Raw genomic sequence first — 16,953 nt, 5'->3', positions numbered from 1 at the left:
GACGTGGCCACGCCCCCTTCCCCGCGACGCATCACCCACTTGGACGTCCAGCCAATGGGCCGGCACGTTTTCCTTTACGTCACTAGGTCAAAGGGTACGGCGATGGACGCAAATGTAAACAGTCCGGACCGTTGGGAGGTCAGGTGAGAGATGCTGCTGTGTCGCAGTTTCAGCCGTTTGTTTAAATGACTCAACCAACTGATCAGTTCATGTGTAAGACTGTTCATTTACTTTCTATGTACTTTTCAGCTGTGAGATATGAGGCTTTTATCGAAGGCAGTGCGGTCTGCTGTGGGTCAGAGGCAGTGGAGCCGCAGACACTTCTGGGGTTGGCTCAATGCAGTTTTCAACAAGTGAGACAACATCTTAATCTTACGGATTAAGGATATACGTGTGCTAGCTAGCTAGTAGCTACACAGCAATGCGTGGAAAAACAGATCTATAAATTGACAACGATGATATTGACAAAGCACTCAACACACACACCTGGTCACCTTAGATATTTTTGCTACGTTGTACGTATGGTTATAAGCAGTGGTGGGATGTAACTAAGTACATTTACTGTAAGTACTGTACTTAAGCACAAATTTGAGGTACTTTACTTGAGTGTTTCCATTTTACGCTTTAACTTTATATTTTTGCTCCACTACATTTGTCTGACAGCTTCAGTTACTCAGTTAGATGATTCAGTATGATTCAGTTCATATAATTCATATCCTTTCTGTCCAGTGAAACCTTGTATCTCTAAATTCAGTGATTTTTAAGGTAAAATTGAAGGATTAGTGTTCCTTTATGGGTTGAGAAAATTCTCCTACTTCTTAAACTATATAAAAAAAAACTTGGATCAGCTGGAAAATGCATGGTCACAAAGCTGAAAACAGGGCTGTTTTTCTGAGTTCATAAAAAGTTGACTTTTTAGAGATTTTTGGTTCTCACAGGACAGCGACGCTACAAACATATGATGATCTTATAGAATATGATGCATTGCTGTAGATTAAACTACCCAACAGTATATAAAGTATTTAAAATTAGCACAGCCTTAAACATCAGTAAAATGCAACATACACATTAATACAGCAATAATATGAATCCAAAAACATATATAATAGTAAAACACGACAGGGACCATTTTTTCAGTACTTTTACTTTTGATACTTTTAAATTTTGCTGATAATACTTACATACTTTTACTTAAGTTAGGTTTTGAATACAGGACTTTTACTTGTAGTGGAGTATTTCTACAGTGTGGTATTAGTACTTTTACTTAAGTAAAGGATCTGAATACTTCTACTTCCTACCTTCATGACGGTTATAAAGTTCAATTTTTGTTGAAGCAGTTTTAAAAAGGTGTTGATCCAACTGTATGGTCATTTGGAGGCTGTGGTTTGCAGTGATGTTTAAAGGGATGTTTCCAGTTGTAGTGCTATTTATCCATCTAGATTGTTTTGGTGTGATATGCAGAGTTTTGGAGATATCGGCCGTAGAGATGTCTTCCTTTTTGTATTTAATGGAACTATATGGCACTCGGCTTGTGGTGCTCAAAACGCCAAAAAAATACATTCAAAAAACTCAACAGCTATGTCTCTTTCCAGAAATCATGACCCGGTTACTCAAGATAATGTACAGATTTGTGGTGAGCAGTTTCATGTGGGAACTATCGGTAGAAAGAAAATAGTTCCTACATGAAACTACATATTGATATCTTGTAAAGCTCTATTTTGGTGCATGTTGATTAAATGTATTATTGTCAGATTTCCAGGTTTTTGTGACCTAAGCTGTCAGAAATCTGAAACTAACAATTATTTCCATTTTGCAATTTAAATTTTTTTATGAATAAATGTCAAAAATTAGAAACAATGCCCATCATACGATGTCAGAATCCAATGTTCTCTGTGATCTTCAGTAGTCAGGTTGAAAAACAAGCAGATCCTCACATTTTTTACAATCAGCAAATATGGTGTTTTACTTGATAAACAGTGGGTGATTTGCTCAGGTTAAAACAACTGGCCTGGTGGGCAGGTTGCCATTTGGACTTTACTTACTGTAACCCTCTTGACTCCTCTTCCTCTGCCCTCTCAGCACTAACCAAATGTGACCCATCATATTACATGTCATCAACTTGTTTCGCACTTTGAATGTTTGTTGATCTTCACTTAGGGTGGACTATGAAAGGATCAAAGCTGTTGGTCCAGACCGAGCTGCAGCAGAGTGGCTGCTGAGATGTGGTGCCAAAGTGAGGTTTCAAGGTTTCGATCGCTGGCATCACGACTACAACGGACTGCCAACTGGGCCTCTGGACAGATACAAGATCCAGGCGATTGACGCTACTGAATCCTGCATCATGTACAGAGGGTTTGACCACCTGGGTCAGTGTTACAGTGCAGAGAATATTGTGTTCTTGTCCCGCTCTCGTTTCCATTTCCCTCCATATGGTCATGGATGTTCTCAATTTCTTCCAAAGGGTTTATCCTCTGTACGTCTTTTTGTAATGACTTCAGACTCTAGTGTTACATTTTCAGATCAACTTATGCAGCATGTCTTAGCTTTTCTTTGTCAGCCTCAGGTCCACTTCCTCAGTCAGATGTAACTTAGCTAGGCTTGTCTTTACGTTTAGCTAAATCCTAACATCAGCATCTTAACATGTTACCAATAACAAATTAAAATATCTACAGATAACTTGATAATATTTAATAATTAAGAGCCTGTTGTTTGGCAAAATACATGTAGAAGATTTGAGGAGACTGACTTTTAGCATGTAATATTTACCAAATTAGCATGCTATTGTTAGCATGTTAACCTGCAAACATTTAGCATGTAATGGTTACACATTAGCATATTAACATGCATAAAGTTAGTAGGCTTATAGTAACTTATTAACATTTTAGTATGTAGCAGTATAGCATGCAGATGTTAGCATTCTATGTTACTTGTTAACTTAAAAGTTCAGCTGGCTGGGGCAAATTCAGTCATTAGTTTTTATGCTTGAGTATAATTTGACATTTTTCAATACTAGTGCTGCTACAATGCTGTTACCTGAATTTTGATACGATACCATAACATACTTTATTTGATACCTTTGAGAAATGTAAGAGTGTTTATCTACAAAACTCCTTTTAAAACTTCTTGTTAAATGTTGTCTAAATACAAGTATCTGTATAAAAACCTAGCCTTAAAAATAGTCAAAAATTTGCATAATGTTGATTTGAATCAAGAACTATTTGATCAAAGAATAAGGAAATAAGAATATCAGTCTGACCAGACATTTGATGCTAACATTTGGTACTTTATAATTTTTGATACTGCTCTGCTACAGACATATTTCGGTCAAAGAAGTATTAAGTTTCGATACCAAAGCCTATCAATTTTAGAGGTCATAATGAATATTTTGACCTAATGGTGGTGCTAGATAAAAGGTCATTAGGATTCATCCTGTGGAGAGTATCAAAGTCACTACCAAATTTAATGGCAATCCATTCAATAGTTGTAAACATATGTCACTCTGAATGTAAGTGTGGGATTAGCAGATGAAAGAGCCTGATCAAATTAAATATTAAAGCTATCTTCACAAAGTGTAAATTTTGCATTAACTATGTTAACATGAGCTTGACCTCGACCGTTGACCTGAAAGTGATTCCCCTCTTTGTTAACAAGAAAGGAAAGGTGAGGGTGAAAGTGCATCTCTCCCAGACTGATTATCCAAAAGTGACGCAAGTGAGCGGGATGTTTTACACCAAGCAGGCGCACACAGTGCACTGTCTCTGACCTTGTTGGCTGCTGCACTCCAAACTGTGTTTTTTTTTTTTTTGGTGCCAGAGTCCACACAGATTTGTTTTGGTGCAAAGTCCTTCTTTGCCTGTGTAAATTTAATCAGTAGATGGTGTTTTTGTGTTCACTTTTCTAGATGGTTTGACAAATGTGGAGGAAATCAAGTTCAACAAGTGTATCTACATTGAGGATGCCTGCCTGGAGAGGTTGAGCTCAATAGAGAATCTGCAGGAGAGTTTGTACAGGATGGAGGTGGTGTCGTGTGGAAATGTGACTGATAAGAGCATCATCTCCCTGCACAAACTCAGGTGAGTGTTTATTATCTAAAAAGAGGTGAATTTAAAATGGTTTCTTTGTAAAGGAATTTGTTTAAATGACACTTATTCATCCTTTTTGTTGACAAAAAAAAGATGAATGTTAAACTTGTTTTTTCATATTTTGTATTAATTCCACACAGGAATCTGGAGTATCTGTTTCTCAGTGATCTTCCCGGGATCAAAGACAAACAGACGACAGTTGACAGACTGCAGACAGCACTTCCACGTCTGGACATATCACTGGACCTGGACTGATTGAGAAACAACTTCCTGTTTAAGATTGTAAAATGTGGACGCTTGTGTAAAGGTTTTCATAGTAAAAAGACGCAATCTTGAAGGAGGACAGACTGAAGCGCGAGGGGCTTTGATTGTGCAACATGTAGATCCTTCAGCTAAAACGTTAAGTGTATTTACATGTGAATCATTAAGTCTAAATGAGAGCGTGGAGAACAGCAGGTCCGACTTTATGGGAAATATTCAGGTTGATGGGTCACCTTTCAGCTTGAAGTATAATCGAGCTTTAAAGAAACAGTTCAGCAAAGAGAAAAGTTAAAGCACTTTATATTGTTGACACCAGTTTTTCTTGATAGAATTAACTATTTTGTTGTTTATTATGTTTTCAACATTTAAGGTATGAAATGTTACGCCACATGTGGGTCCCCAGAGAAAATAATTTGTGAAATGCTGAGGAAGGATTCGAGAGTCTTTTCAATCATTTCCTTTTAGATTAATTTGGCATTTGTACAGTATCTGAGGACAGACAGATGGCTGTGAACATCCTTAGCACCAAAGTTCCAGAGATAATGAGTAAAATGTGGTATTGTTACTGCTATATGCTAGTAAATGTGTGTTAAAGGAATGTTTACAACTGTATTCACTCCTGACGTCAATAAATAGTTTGCTCATATGTGACAAAACAGTGAGAGTTTGTGTCCTACATTATAACTTACTTGAGACAATTAAACAACATAAAACTCACTACCAAAAACACGTCACTCTTACAGAGTCCATCATCGTATAAAAAATACATTTGGCAAACCGGGCGGGGCACGACGTCGTAGTTTTACCTTCAGTCTACTCAGCGACTACGAGCAGAGCTGCACATCGCTCCTTGTCTTTACACATCTGTACAAAATGCAACAAAATCAGCTTGAAACGTAGGCAACATACATAAACCGACATCTTGGGGAGTAGTGCATAGACTGACATCGATATCAAGAGACACCCGACACGCCCCCACGTGATAAACAAAAACTTTAACAAGTGGTTGAATCTTCTTGTTAAAAACCAAGGTGCTACCAGAATCTGCTTCATTTCCTGAGTTTTTCAGAAAATGCTGTTTGTTGATGGTGTTGAGGGTTTCATTCAGCTCGTTAGTGGCGTGTTTAGATGTTCGGTAGGTGATAGTTGAACTTGCGCAGGTTGTTGTAGTACTTCTTATTGTCCACAGCTGGAAAGATGCCGCTGCTGGTCAGCTGTGGCAAATACTGGATGGAGAAAAAAAAAATACAAAGTTTCAGGGACAATTGTGAGAGCAATAAAGTATTTTTACATACAGTTAGAAAAGAAGGGGTTCCCTCTGGGTGTAAAATGTAACTAACAGAGATGTATTTAAGACAGGGATTTTCTGCAAAGTGATACACTTTCAGTGGAGTCTTTTAAAAATGTGTCACTTTTTAGGGGAATGCAGTGCCAGAATTTGCTTTACAAGTAGTTTAATACATTCATTGCATTGTATGGTCATTAGCAGTTTAGTTTATTCTACAATAACACATCTGTGTCAGAAACCAGACTGTTAACCCCTTTAGAAAAAACAACTGGAAATAAGAAATGTAAACCCTGATATTTGTCTTATTTCATCAGCTGAAACGTTTTGGGGCTGCACACACTTTAAATACACAACAGAAAAGGTATCAATAAGTAGCACTGAGTTCCCACCTGCCTCACTCTTTTTTGTTTATATTTTTCCACGAGTCCCTGTGTGTGATGGTCGCTCTTAAATATATTATTATTCGTAGTGGTAAAAATGATCCCTTTTTTTCTGACATCTATTATTACTTGGTTTCAAGATTATGTGCCAATAAAGTAAGACAACATTCCCTGATCAAACTTTGTAGAGTTTGACCTTTACGGGTCAATGTATTGAAGCTGCTGACATACACATCCATTGTTTATCCCAGAATTTCTTTCAAAGAAAACACTATTTTGCTTGCAGATTTTACAGACATTAAGAAGATATGCAATATTTAAAACCATTGACATTAGCCTTAAATAGGCAGCATACTGATGTTTCCGGTCATTACTTTTTGTACAGAAAGCTACTGACCCCGGGAGGAAGGTGTTTGCGAGGTAAACGTGTCCTCTTGTAGCTAGAGCGCTCCTGCTCTCGGGAGGTTTTCTCGCTCTTTTCTCGCAGGCTGTCGAAGTACGGGTGTTGGAGGAGCTGCTCGCAGGTCAGCCGCTCGGACGGGTCCATCCTCAGACAACCCTAAACCATCAACAAGAGACGGGAGACAATGAAGGTCAGAGCCAGACAGCCTGTTTTCCCCTTGAAATCTGTTTTTTCTTTTACCAGCAGCTGTTATGGCCAGAATTATACATGTAAGTAAACATGATGGAGTCTTTACTCTTTACACATAGTTTCTCATTTGTTGTCACATGAATGAGTGAAAGTTTTTTTTAAATTATATGTCATTTCAAGATCATTGCCTTAAAGCAGGGGTTTGCATTTCTTTTTCTGACACACATATATCCTCAAACAATAAAAGAAATGCAAATGCACATTTTACTGGATTAAACTCCAAACTTTAACGCACAAAGCTCGTGGATTTTGTTAGAAATGTATTCAGATTTGACTGTGTATGATACAGATTATTATTATAGTCATCTCCACCGTCTCTTAGGTTAAAGACGACATCGTTACCTTCATGAGACTCAGAGCTTGATGTGAGAGATTTGGATATTTCTGCTCCAAAGGTTCCTACAGAAAGAAAAAAATCCAAAGATTCAGTATGTTTTTGATTTTACTACTTTGAATATGTGAAAATATGTTTGAAAAGCCATTTCATTCTTTTCTTGTCTTTCCTCAACTGACTTTTCATTATGTAACCTTTGAATGCAGAGTTAAGGCTAACAAAGCTCACTGAATACCAAATCATGACAGTTTCTGAATACAGCTAACATAGATTGTGTGATGTAGGTAGATGGAGCACATGCGGATGGGATGGGTGGTGAGTCGCACCATCTCTTGTGGCTCTGGGATGGAAACTCCACAGAAGAACTGGTTGTTGCTGAAGACCTGCTGATGTCGAGGGATCAGATCTCCTGCAGAGGACAAGAAAGATGAACATTAACACACAAAATGTTTAGAATATCAAACTCATTTTGTCTTCATTTCTTTTTTCTAATTACTCCTGTGAATGTGTTTAAGTTTTGTATTATTATTTGTCCAAAAGTTTACAGATATTTTACAATTTCATCCCATCCTGGGAAACATTTCCAACTTCCATAACCTTCCCAACCAGCGGAAAGGTGTTGTTCTTGCTTAATTGTGTTTTATTCTCACATGTTTATGAAAAAACTCTTAAAAAATAAACTCAAGTATCCAAAATACAAAAGCCCTCATCTGTGACTACTGATATCCTGATAATCATTTTAGAATTGACATATTTAATGTATCTGTTAACAAGTGATGCAAAATTCAATGCTTTATGCTTTGTGATTAATTGATGTTCATTGTAAATAAATCAATAAACCTCTATAACTGTTTGTTTCAGAGCTTTGTGAAAGATTTGAATTTGCTTTTTGTGCTGAGTTGTGTAAATTGTCTGATAACTACATATCATCACTTCATCACAATATAGTTCTATTGAAAGGCAAAAAATGGCAAACTGATTGATCTTACCGAGAGTCTTTCTGATCAGGTACAGTTGGTCCATGTCAGACTTCCCGGGCCACAGCGGGATCCCTGACAGCAGCTCAGCGAACACACAACCAATCGCCCACACGTCCACCGGGGGGCCGTACTGAGTGTCTCCCACCAGCAGCTCAGGGGCCCGGTACCAACGAGTCGCCACGTAGTCTGTGTAGTAGTCACATGGACCAGCTGATGGCACAAAACACAGAAACACATGAAGGTATGTGCAGAGTGAGCTCCCAGGTCATGGTGAAGGTTAAAGAAAACGTGTGTAGATGTGTAATGATCAACTATTTATCTTTGACATTTTCTACAAATCACACAACCACCCCATTTACTTTTCTGTTGATACAAAGATTAGTCGAATATACTCGATTTATGTTATCAAATATTTATGTCAGTATATTGGCCTCTTATATAATGAAAGTCTATAAAAAACCCCACTGTAAAACCCTTTGTACAGCCTATTTGTTCAGTAATATAGATACTTTAAGGGTTCTAAATCAATGGCTCCCAAACCTTCTGGCTTAAAACAAAATAATCGAATATTATGACCTTGTATCAGGATACATATGACTATGAGCTGTAAGCAGCGATTTTCCCTTCACAGACTGTTACATCTGAATATTTTGTCTGGTTTGGAGGCTACCACTATTTCTTAGAAAAAAGCAAAGCTTAGAGAAACAGCAGGAAAAAAAAGTTGTGTTAAAAAATCTATGTTGTTTTCTTCTTTTCTTTGTTTTTAATCATCTCCTGACCCCCTCACATTAATCTTGGGAGGTTGGAAACAACTGCTCTCTAAATTATAACCTAAATTATTTTTTTATTTGATTTTAATCTGAGAGAGTTATTGAGTTGTTACGAGACTTTCAGGAATGTTCTTTTGGAGGACGAAGAGCGCTCCTCATGATACACAAATTATAATTTATTACCTTCTTAAGATAAAATATTTGTTTTAATAATTCAATATATCACTCAGACATTTCCTGTGACTCCATCTGCATACAGTCAACCCAATTTATGGTCTCGACTGAACCATTTCCAACCAAACAAGAAACAATTTCTGATTTAAAGGCTGGAAAACACTCATTAAGTGCTGCTTTAGTACAAATACATCAAAACTTCCCTTCAGTTAAACCTTTGCAGCTACACACCTGGTACACACAGCATTTAATGATTGGGGCCTTAAAATACTGCACGGCCAACACCACTGAATGCAACATGTGCAGACAGTCCACCAGGTGGCGCTGTCAAATATGCAACAGCTGTTGATAAACTCTTAAAACTTACTGAGAATCCTGGCAAACCCAAAGTCACAGAGTTTGATGACTTGGTGTTTGGTGATGAGAATATTTTCCGGCTTGACGTCTCGGTGAATGCACTGCAGGAACAGAAACAGTCCATTTAAATCACTGTACTGAGCTTAATAACGTGTTGTGAGATGCTGAGAATAAAGGGGCAATAAAAGGGGCACCCTGTTAAATGGGGGCCCTTGTAGCATTTGTTGTGTCTAGGTGATACATTAACTGCTGGTCAGCCAAGGGGAAGGAATTCCTGTTAAAGAAAAGAGCCATAAAGCAGACTGCTTGGTGGGAGTCGGAGGAGGGAGGAGACCGGAGGAATTCAAAAACAAGCTGAAGGGACGTTTGACAACTGAAAAATAGAGACTTCATGAAGAGACAGGTAAGAGTAGAAAGAGAAAAAGACTCACTTACATTTTGTTTGTGACAGAAGTTGACAGCCTGAAGTGTCTGCAAGGTTATACTTTTTACAAGGTGCTCTGGAACCCTGTAAGACAAGAAGGTAAATCAAAAAGATCAGCTGATTAATCAATAAACTGACCGTTGGAAAATAATCGATTTGAATTTGAACTTGAAGATTCATTATTAACTTTGGAAATAGTAGCTTGATGAAAAATATTCTTAGCACAAGATCAATGAACTGGAACTTTTCCAACTACGTAACAACTGATCGTTCTCCTTGACAACTGACCGAACGCCATCTGTTGATGAGGGCCATAGAATTTGGCTGAAAGCTCCAGTATATTTCCATTTAGTGGATCTGAATTAAATTTGGTTTAAGTGATTGTTTTAGTCGTTATATTTAGTCGTACAAAGATATTATTTGATTGCTTTTCTTTGTTTAATAATATCTTTATAAAGTATAAATATCTTTATTAATTATGTTTGTTTTTCTGTGGCTATTGGTCAGACTAGGCAGGCAACTTTGGGCTCTAGTTAGTTGTGATTGTCATTGTTTTTGATACTTTGTAATGCAAACTGTGAATTAACTGAACATGTCATGTGTCTTTAATCAGATTCATCTTTTCAGTTGGATTAATCCAAATATTGTCACTGATCCTTAGAACCTGAAAAAACTTAAGGCTAGAGCTAACGATTATTTCAAGCAATCAAAACATTTAACAACAAGAGTCTATAGCCTGTGAGATTGTACACAACAGTGCTTTGAGCTAAATGCTAACGTCAGCATGCTAACATGCTGATGTTTAGCAGGTATAATGTTTACCATGTTCATCTTAGTTCAGCATGTTATCATGCTAACATTTGCTAATTAGCACTAAACACAAAGTACAGCAGAGGATGATGGGAATGTCACTAGGTTTGCAAGTATTTTGTCATGAGCCCAGTTCATCCTGAGGGGGTCTGTACCAAATTAGAACTAAGTTTGTTCGAGGAATCTGGGACAAAAATTTTATTAATCTATCTGAATAATCTAATAAAAAGGAGCAGGGATGGATAGATAACTTTGTTCTTGGATTATTGGAAAGAGACAATCTATTCTTTCATCGGTCTACTTTTGCTGTCATCTCTAGTTTTCCTCTGTGCAGCTCTGTTTTTCAGGCGGCTGTGGAGGACAGTGAGCAGTGCTGCCGTTTCCAGTGTTCAACACTGAGGCTTTGTTGGTTCAGGGACCATCATCTATCAGTGTTGCTGGGGAAATGGCTAAATCGAGCCTTGTGACTGACAATTAATAACAATCCCCGCCCCTTCTCCCCACTTTGTTTTCTCTTCTTTTGAACCCTCTGTGCCCAGTCGGCTACAGGACGGGACCAGAGGGGGAAACCAGACAGCGAAAACACTCCGTATAAAATGTGGCCGAGCCTAAAGAGTGCCGCCAGCTTTCCGCCAGCAAAGCATTCTGGGAGAGCATCACTGTAAACATTCCACAGTGAGCAGGTCAGCTTCCTGGGAGACGAGCGTTGTGCCCATCAGAGCTGGACAAAGCTCAGAGTACGGTGTAGAATACATGTAATGTAGAGATAATGGAAAGCACACAGCACTTTGTTTAATGAAAAGCCACCTTACTCAGATTTATGCTCTCATTATCTCAGTGTGACACTGAGCTGTGTGTTCATTTCATATAATTCAGAAAAAGTCCTTAAATAGATATATATTCTTTTTATCGCATTATTAATACAAGTTTCTAAAGCTTGTACTGCTTGGAATGGAGCTTTCGATTGCGTCACATGATCCTCAGCAGATGCCTTTTTTTTAGCCAACATGGACGAAAGGTCCGTAATATTCCCATAAAAGATGGAAATTTAAACATCTGCATTTCCATGACAACTGGGCAAACTCCACCCGCTAATGACAATCATGTGATACGATCAAAAGGCTCCAAATCAGCTACTAAATGGACCTTGCGGTGAGACTGTTGTGTTGAGTCACTTTGTTTTGTTTTAAATTATTATTATTATTAATATATGTTTATCTCGCAGTGATCTGATTCTACTGAACGTCAGTCAACCATCTGGATTATTGCACCATTTAGCTTGATTCAAGATAAATTATTGAACTGTTTGAATTGCTGAAAGAAACTAAAAGGTGTAGGCAGCGAGATCTGGAACCATCCTATTTGCACATGCCTTCAAAATGTTTGGTAACAACCTCCAAATATTGAGCTGCACTCTGTTTATGCACAAAAACACCTTCTTTAGCTGCATCGTTGCCTGAAAGTGTTGGAACTTGACCATGTTGTTAAGTGATTTTAACTCTTAAATTGTATATAGAATATTGTTTGGACCTAATGTTTATTCTTCCATCACTTCAACTTGTATTTTACGGGGCCTCGTGGTTTAAGGCCTGAACCTTGTAATAGCAACGTCCCTGGTTTGATTCCCCCTGAGGACATTTGTTGCATGACACCCCCCTTTGCTCTGCCTCCACGTTTCCTGTCTGTCTAATGGATGGATTTGTATTTTACATTTTTGATATTGTTATATTGAAGTCACTAAACTGTCTAACTAAGTGCACATATTCCGTTGTTTTCAGCAAACAGTCTGGAGACACACACCCACCCTCTGGGGTGGCGGTCCAGCTCGTTGAGGACTGTGTGGTCGCAGTACTCGAACACGAGGTGAAGCTTCCGTTTACGCCGAAACACCTCGATCAGATTCACCAGGTTGGCGTGTTTCAGTTGCTGCAGAGATACAAAACATAGAAAAGGCAGAAAAAGACGTCTCAGCACGCACCCGGGGCTTTTTGTAAATCTTGCACACAATCAGAGAAATACAGCAACATCCACACAGTTTAATAAAACTAGTAAACCAGTAAAGCCCGCCGTTTAGAGAACTGTGCCATCTGTGGTTTGCTCTTATCAAACAGACTAAACTGTTAGCAGATGGCAATAAACATGCTGTTGCCCCTGACAACCTGTCCCATCCTGTCCTATTTATGAGCTCCTGGTGTCCAGCAGGCCACTAACACTCCCACCCACCGCATGACTAATTAAACCACTAACAATGGTACCAGTGCATCTTTGATAATTATTATTCAGCATAAAACAAACAGGTTAGAGCCTTTGGTTTAAACAAACTTGGTGGATAGCCTTAATAATTTAGTCCAAGAAGGAGACTAACTGTTGTTGATGTTTTTGTTGTTTATTTCCACGTTGATAAAGTCTCTATAAAGTCAGCCAGGCAACAGTAATCAGTTAGTGGTTTAATCTTAATTAACTGACAGGAATATTGGTCTTGCGTCCAGAGTCTAAACTGGCATTTTATAGTCAAACAGCTAAAAACACACTTTGACAAACTGGAACAATGATGCTAACTTGGTGCCAAAGCCTTTCCAGTTAAAGGCTGCCCAGTTTCTCATTTCCTGTTATTAAAAGAAATTTCACAGACATTTTCACGTTCCAATTTAAGTACTTCAGTCAGCCCTGACACTGCAGGGTTTTTCCTTCATTTGATTACAACCCTCTAAACCTCTTTTGAACGCTGCTCCTTTGAATGAGAGTTTCTCTGTGCAGCGGCTACAAAAATGCTTCCCCTCTGTCTGCAGAATTAATTGCATGGTGTCCCTCCTGCTGGCTGCACAACAAAGAAGGAAGACTGTGTATTTCATGGCACTAAAAACAAGATTTGCATCTTTTGCATCATAGGTCATCATTGTTGTTTGACTGTGCATTATTACATTGCATTTCCAGGGTGGAATATAAATAGCAGTGAATTAAAATGAGAGTAGATTGAACTCAGACCATCATTAAGAATTAAGTCTTCTTTTAATACTTTGTACCATATTATAAATAGAAGAGAGTAAACTATATTGTACATGTAAAGGTGTGGTTAAAAAGTTAAAGGTTAGCTCCTTTCTTTATTTCAAACATAATGTGATGAAGCCAGGAAAAGAAACATAAATGACAAGCTAGTCATGATAAAAATTACGAGATTAAAAAGTCAAAACTTGACTTAATATCTCATAATTTTGACACTTTGAAGTGTATCAAAATGTTTATCTTATCTTTTTATCTCACCATTTTGACATTTCCTCTGATAATTTTGACTTAATAAGCCATAAATTGACATACTATTTTATAGTTTTGATGTACTATCTCATAATTGTGACATACCATTAGCATTTCTTTTATCTTGACCAAACTTTTCCTGGCAGAAATGTGCTTCCACAGACGGGTAAACCTGGATTGCTGCTACATCAGTTTAATGTCAGTGAACATCAAAAACATAGATGTAAAGGACTTTTTTAGAGAAGAAACAGAAGATAATAAGAACAATAATGTTGTGTTACCTTGAGCATCCTGATCTCCCTCAGTGCAATCTTTTTGATGATGGGATCGTCCTCTGACTCCACAAACTTCTTGATGGCAACGATCTGCCCTGTGTCTTTGTTCCTGCACTTGAAGACGACACCGTAGGAGCCCTCTCCGATCTTTCCCATCTTCTCGTACTTCTCCATTCTCAGGCCGGACCAGCAGACATCCGAAGGTAAGAAACACTTTTCCAAGAGGCTCCAAGGAGGCAGGACTGTCTCTGCAGCCTATAACAAGGAGAGAGGAGACACAGGAAGGGTTCTCACTGAGGGTAATTTGACCACCTGGTGCTTTTGTGAATAGTTCACTCAATTAAAGCTGGAATAAATTCCTCCTAAGGATCAAAGCTGGGTCAAAACAGGGTGATATGAGGGCTGGGTCTTTTCTGGAAAAGATACAATAATGCTTTTCTAAAACATAAAACTGATTTTGGTTTATTTTGGTGGCTTTTCATGTTCAGTTCTGACTGACCTCTGCATCACTGACTCCATAATAATGATAAAAACAGAGCTGATGCTCATGCATAACTACCTGAATACAGTGGTGGAATATAACTACGTATATTTAATCAAGTACTGCACTTAATTTTGAGGTACTTGTAATTTACTTGAGTATTTCCATTTTATGCTACTTTATACGTCTACTCCACTACATTTTGGAGGCAAATATTGTCCTTTTTACTCCACTACATTTATTTGACAGCTTTAGTTAGTAGTTACTTTGCAGATTCACATAATTAATACAAAACTCCACTAATAGATTACTATGGATTAAGCTACCCGACAGTATAAAGTAGTGGAAACTGCCTCCACCTTTACCAGCTGCAACAATAAAGTGATGAACACATTAATGCATCGCTAGTTATAATCCAGTTATATATATATTTTTTCTGAAATGAGCCATTCTGCATAATAAGTTCTTTTACTTTTTATGTATATGTGTATATATTTGATGCCAATACTCATGTACTTTTATTTAAGTTAGTTTATTTTAAATGGAGGACTTACTTACTTGTAAGAGAGTATTTTTACACTGCAGTACTGCTACTTTTACTTAAGTAAAATACTGAATACCTCTTCCACCACTGTCTGAATATACTGAAAAGCACATTAAAGAATTTACATGCATGTACTAATTTGATCAAAACTATAAAATAAGCTCAGATTGTGTTCAACCTCTTGGATATGGGGATCAAAATGTTAAAATAACCTCTTAAACTGCCACCAAAAGATAGATTTAACTGCTTAGAGGCAACATTACACCTGTCTCCCAACAGTTAGATTGCGTAACGAAAACATTTGCAATGCAAAGTATATTAGGTCATTTCCCTGAGGGCATATAGAGCGAAAACAAATAACACAGAGGGAGTGAACAGCCAGGAGAATAAAATCAAAGTGCTGCATTTATGAACAGGCTAACAAGGAAAACATTAACTAACCGCAAAAAGGGATGCATGCACAGCTCAGGCTGCAAGTATATAACTAACGTTGGAGGCTTGTATGTGATTAAAAAATAGTTACTATAATCGTGAAGTTGCCTCATGAAACCAGTTGATCATAAAAGTAGGCACATTTCAATATTTCTGAGAAAATATATCAGTAAAAACACTTCCTGTTCGTCAGAAGAAATCTAAAGGTCCAGACTTACTTTCAGTGAAAATGTTCGCAGATGTTCTTCAGTCAGACATTCAGAGTCAGTGAGGAGCTGCAGCTTCTGCCAAACACGACAAGCTGGACGATCAGAGCTCAACTGTCCCTGCAGATCCAGGCAGCGTCCGTTTAAAAGCGTCAAGTCGGACAGAATAAACCCTGACATCCGGCCGCGCTTTTCAAAATAAAACACACCCCTTTTAGTTCCATTTGCTGGTAATTAACTGACTATAGAATTGACTCATACACCGCAACTCAGATATTTTACTTAAGTTAAAGTAGTAATACCACAGTGTAGAAATACTCTGTTACAAGTAAAAGTCATGCATTCAAATTTTTACTTAAATAAACTACTACTTTTATTAGTAAAAGTACAGTACAACAGTACTATAATGTATAATGTTATGTTGTTGATGCATTAATGTGTTCATCGCTTTAATGTTGCAGCTGGTACAGGTGGGGCTCATTTTAGTTACTATATACTGCTGGGTAGCTTATGAATTTACCCCCTGGGATCAATAAAGTCTTATTTTATCCTATAAAAATACATCATAATTTATTTGACGATTAGATTTTGTATTATTAGTCTCAATCTGCAAAGTAACTAAAGTTGTCAAATAAATGTAGTGGAGTAAAAAGTACAATATTTCCTTCTGAACTGTAGTGGAGTAGAAGTATAAAGTAGCTTAAAATTAAAATACTCAAGTAAAGTACCTCAAAATTGCACACAAGCATTTACTCGAGTAAATGTACTTAGTTATTTTCCACCACTGTTGTTCCGTACAATCCATAGGTTATCAATTTAAATCAAATGTTTAATTTGCTACACAACAGAGTGTAGGAGTTCAGAAGCCTTAATTTAACCTTGTAGGTCAGAGTAATAAAGATCTTATCGAGTCGATCTTCAAGAAAATAAGGCTTTTCAACATAGTAATAATGATGACACAAATACCACAACTACTGATAGTGAAAATAGTTTTATGTATTTACAAACTCTGATCCCAGTCTCTTCTGAAAGGAAACTATCAAACGTGATACTGAACTTTACAGAGGCACAAACATAGCAAAATGTAGTTTTTTCCCTTACTTTATTTTAAATTCATAAATGTTTTTACTACTGTGTTTTGCTTGCACACCTGTAGCAGCTGTTTTTGCAGTTTTTTGGATCTTAAAATGGTTCACACTCATAGTCACGGGGCTTTGTGCTTTCAGTAGTTAGTCAAGATTAAGTTTAGAT

The 16,953-nt window shown here is 37.6% G+C and overlaps 2 protein-coding genes across 2 annotated transcripts; one reads left to right on the top strand and one right to left on the bottom strand.

Moving 5' to 3' along the window:
* Positions 1-8: 8 nt before the first annotated feature.
* dmac2l (distal membrane arm assembly component 2 like) lies at positions 9-5,001 on the top strand. The gene is made up of 5 exons (XM_044167412.1): positions 9-143; positions 250-353; positions 2,158-2,366; positions 3,902-4,073; positions 4,223-5,001. The coding sequence occupies exons 2-5, from the start codon at positions 259-261 to the stop codon at positions 4,335-4,337; spliced, it is 591 nt and encodes a 196-aa protein (XP_044023347.1). The 5' UTR covers positions 9-143; positions 250-258; the 3' UTR covers positions 4,338-5,001.
* Positions 4,627-15,870, bottom strand: cdkl1 (cyclin-dependent kinase-like 1 (CDC2-related kinase)). Its single transcript, XM_044167406.1, has 10 exons — positions 15,715-15,870; positions 14,046-14,294; positions 12,317-12,438; positions 9,714-9,786; positions 9,289-9,379; positions 7,987-8,187; positions 7,324-7,406; positions 7,006-7,062; positions 6,409-6,570; positions 4,627-5,569 (listed from the first exon to the last, which is right to left on the bottom strand). Exons 2-10 carry the CDS (start codon positions 14,211-14,213, stop codon positions 5,468-5,470), a joined length of 1,059 nt encoding a protein of 352 aa, XP_044023341.1. The 5' UTR covers positions 14,214-14,294; positions 15,715-15,870; the 3' UTR covers positions 4,627-5,467.
* Between the last annotated feature and the right edge of the window lie 1,083 nt (positions 15,871-16,953).

Source organism: Siniperca chuatsi, linkage group LG15, assembly GCF_020085105.1.
Source record: "Siniperca chuatsi isolate FFG_IHB_CAS linkage group LG15, ASM2008510v1, whole genome shotgun sequence".
NCBI lineage: Eukaryota > Metazoa > Chordata > Actinopteri > Centrarchiformes > Sinipercidae > Siniperca > Siniperca chuatsi.
The sequence above is the reverse complement of the archived record's forward strand: the minus strand, read 5'-3'. Positions and strand labels throughout refer to the sequence as shown.

Coding starts and splice junctions, on each gene's coding strand:
- cdkl1 (XM_044167406.1), bottom strand. CDS start 14,213: ATGGAGAAGTACGAGAAGATGGGAAAGATCGGAGAGGGCTCCTACGGT. Junction 7,063..7,323: donor TCCCAGAGCCACAAGAGATG/GTGCGACTCACC, acceptor TTCTTTCTGTAG/GAACCTTTGGAGCAGAAATA. Junction 5,570..6,408: donor GCAAACACCTTCCTCCCGGG/GTCAGTAGCTTT, acceptor TTCTCCATCCAG/TATTTGCCACAGCTGACCAG.
- dmac2l (XM_044167412.1), top strand. CDS start 259: ATGAGGCTTTTATCGAAGGCAGTGCGGTCTGCTGTGGGTCAGAGGCAG. Junction 2,367..3,901: donor CAGAGGGTTTGACCACCTGG/GTCAGTGTTACA, acceptor TCACTTTTCTAG/ATGGTTTGACAAATGTGGAG. Junction 4,074..4,222: donor ATCTCCCTGCACAAACTCAG/GTGAGTGTTTAT, acceptor AATTCCACACAG/GAATCTGGAGTATCTGTTTC.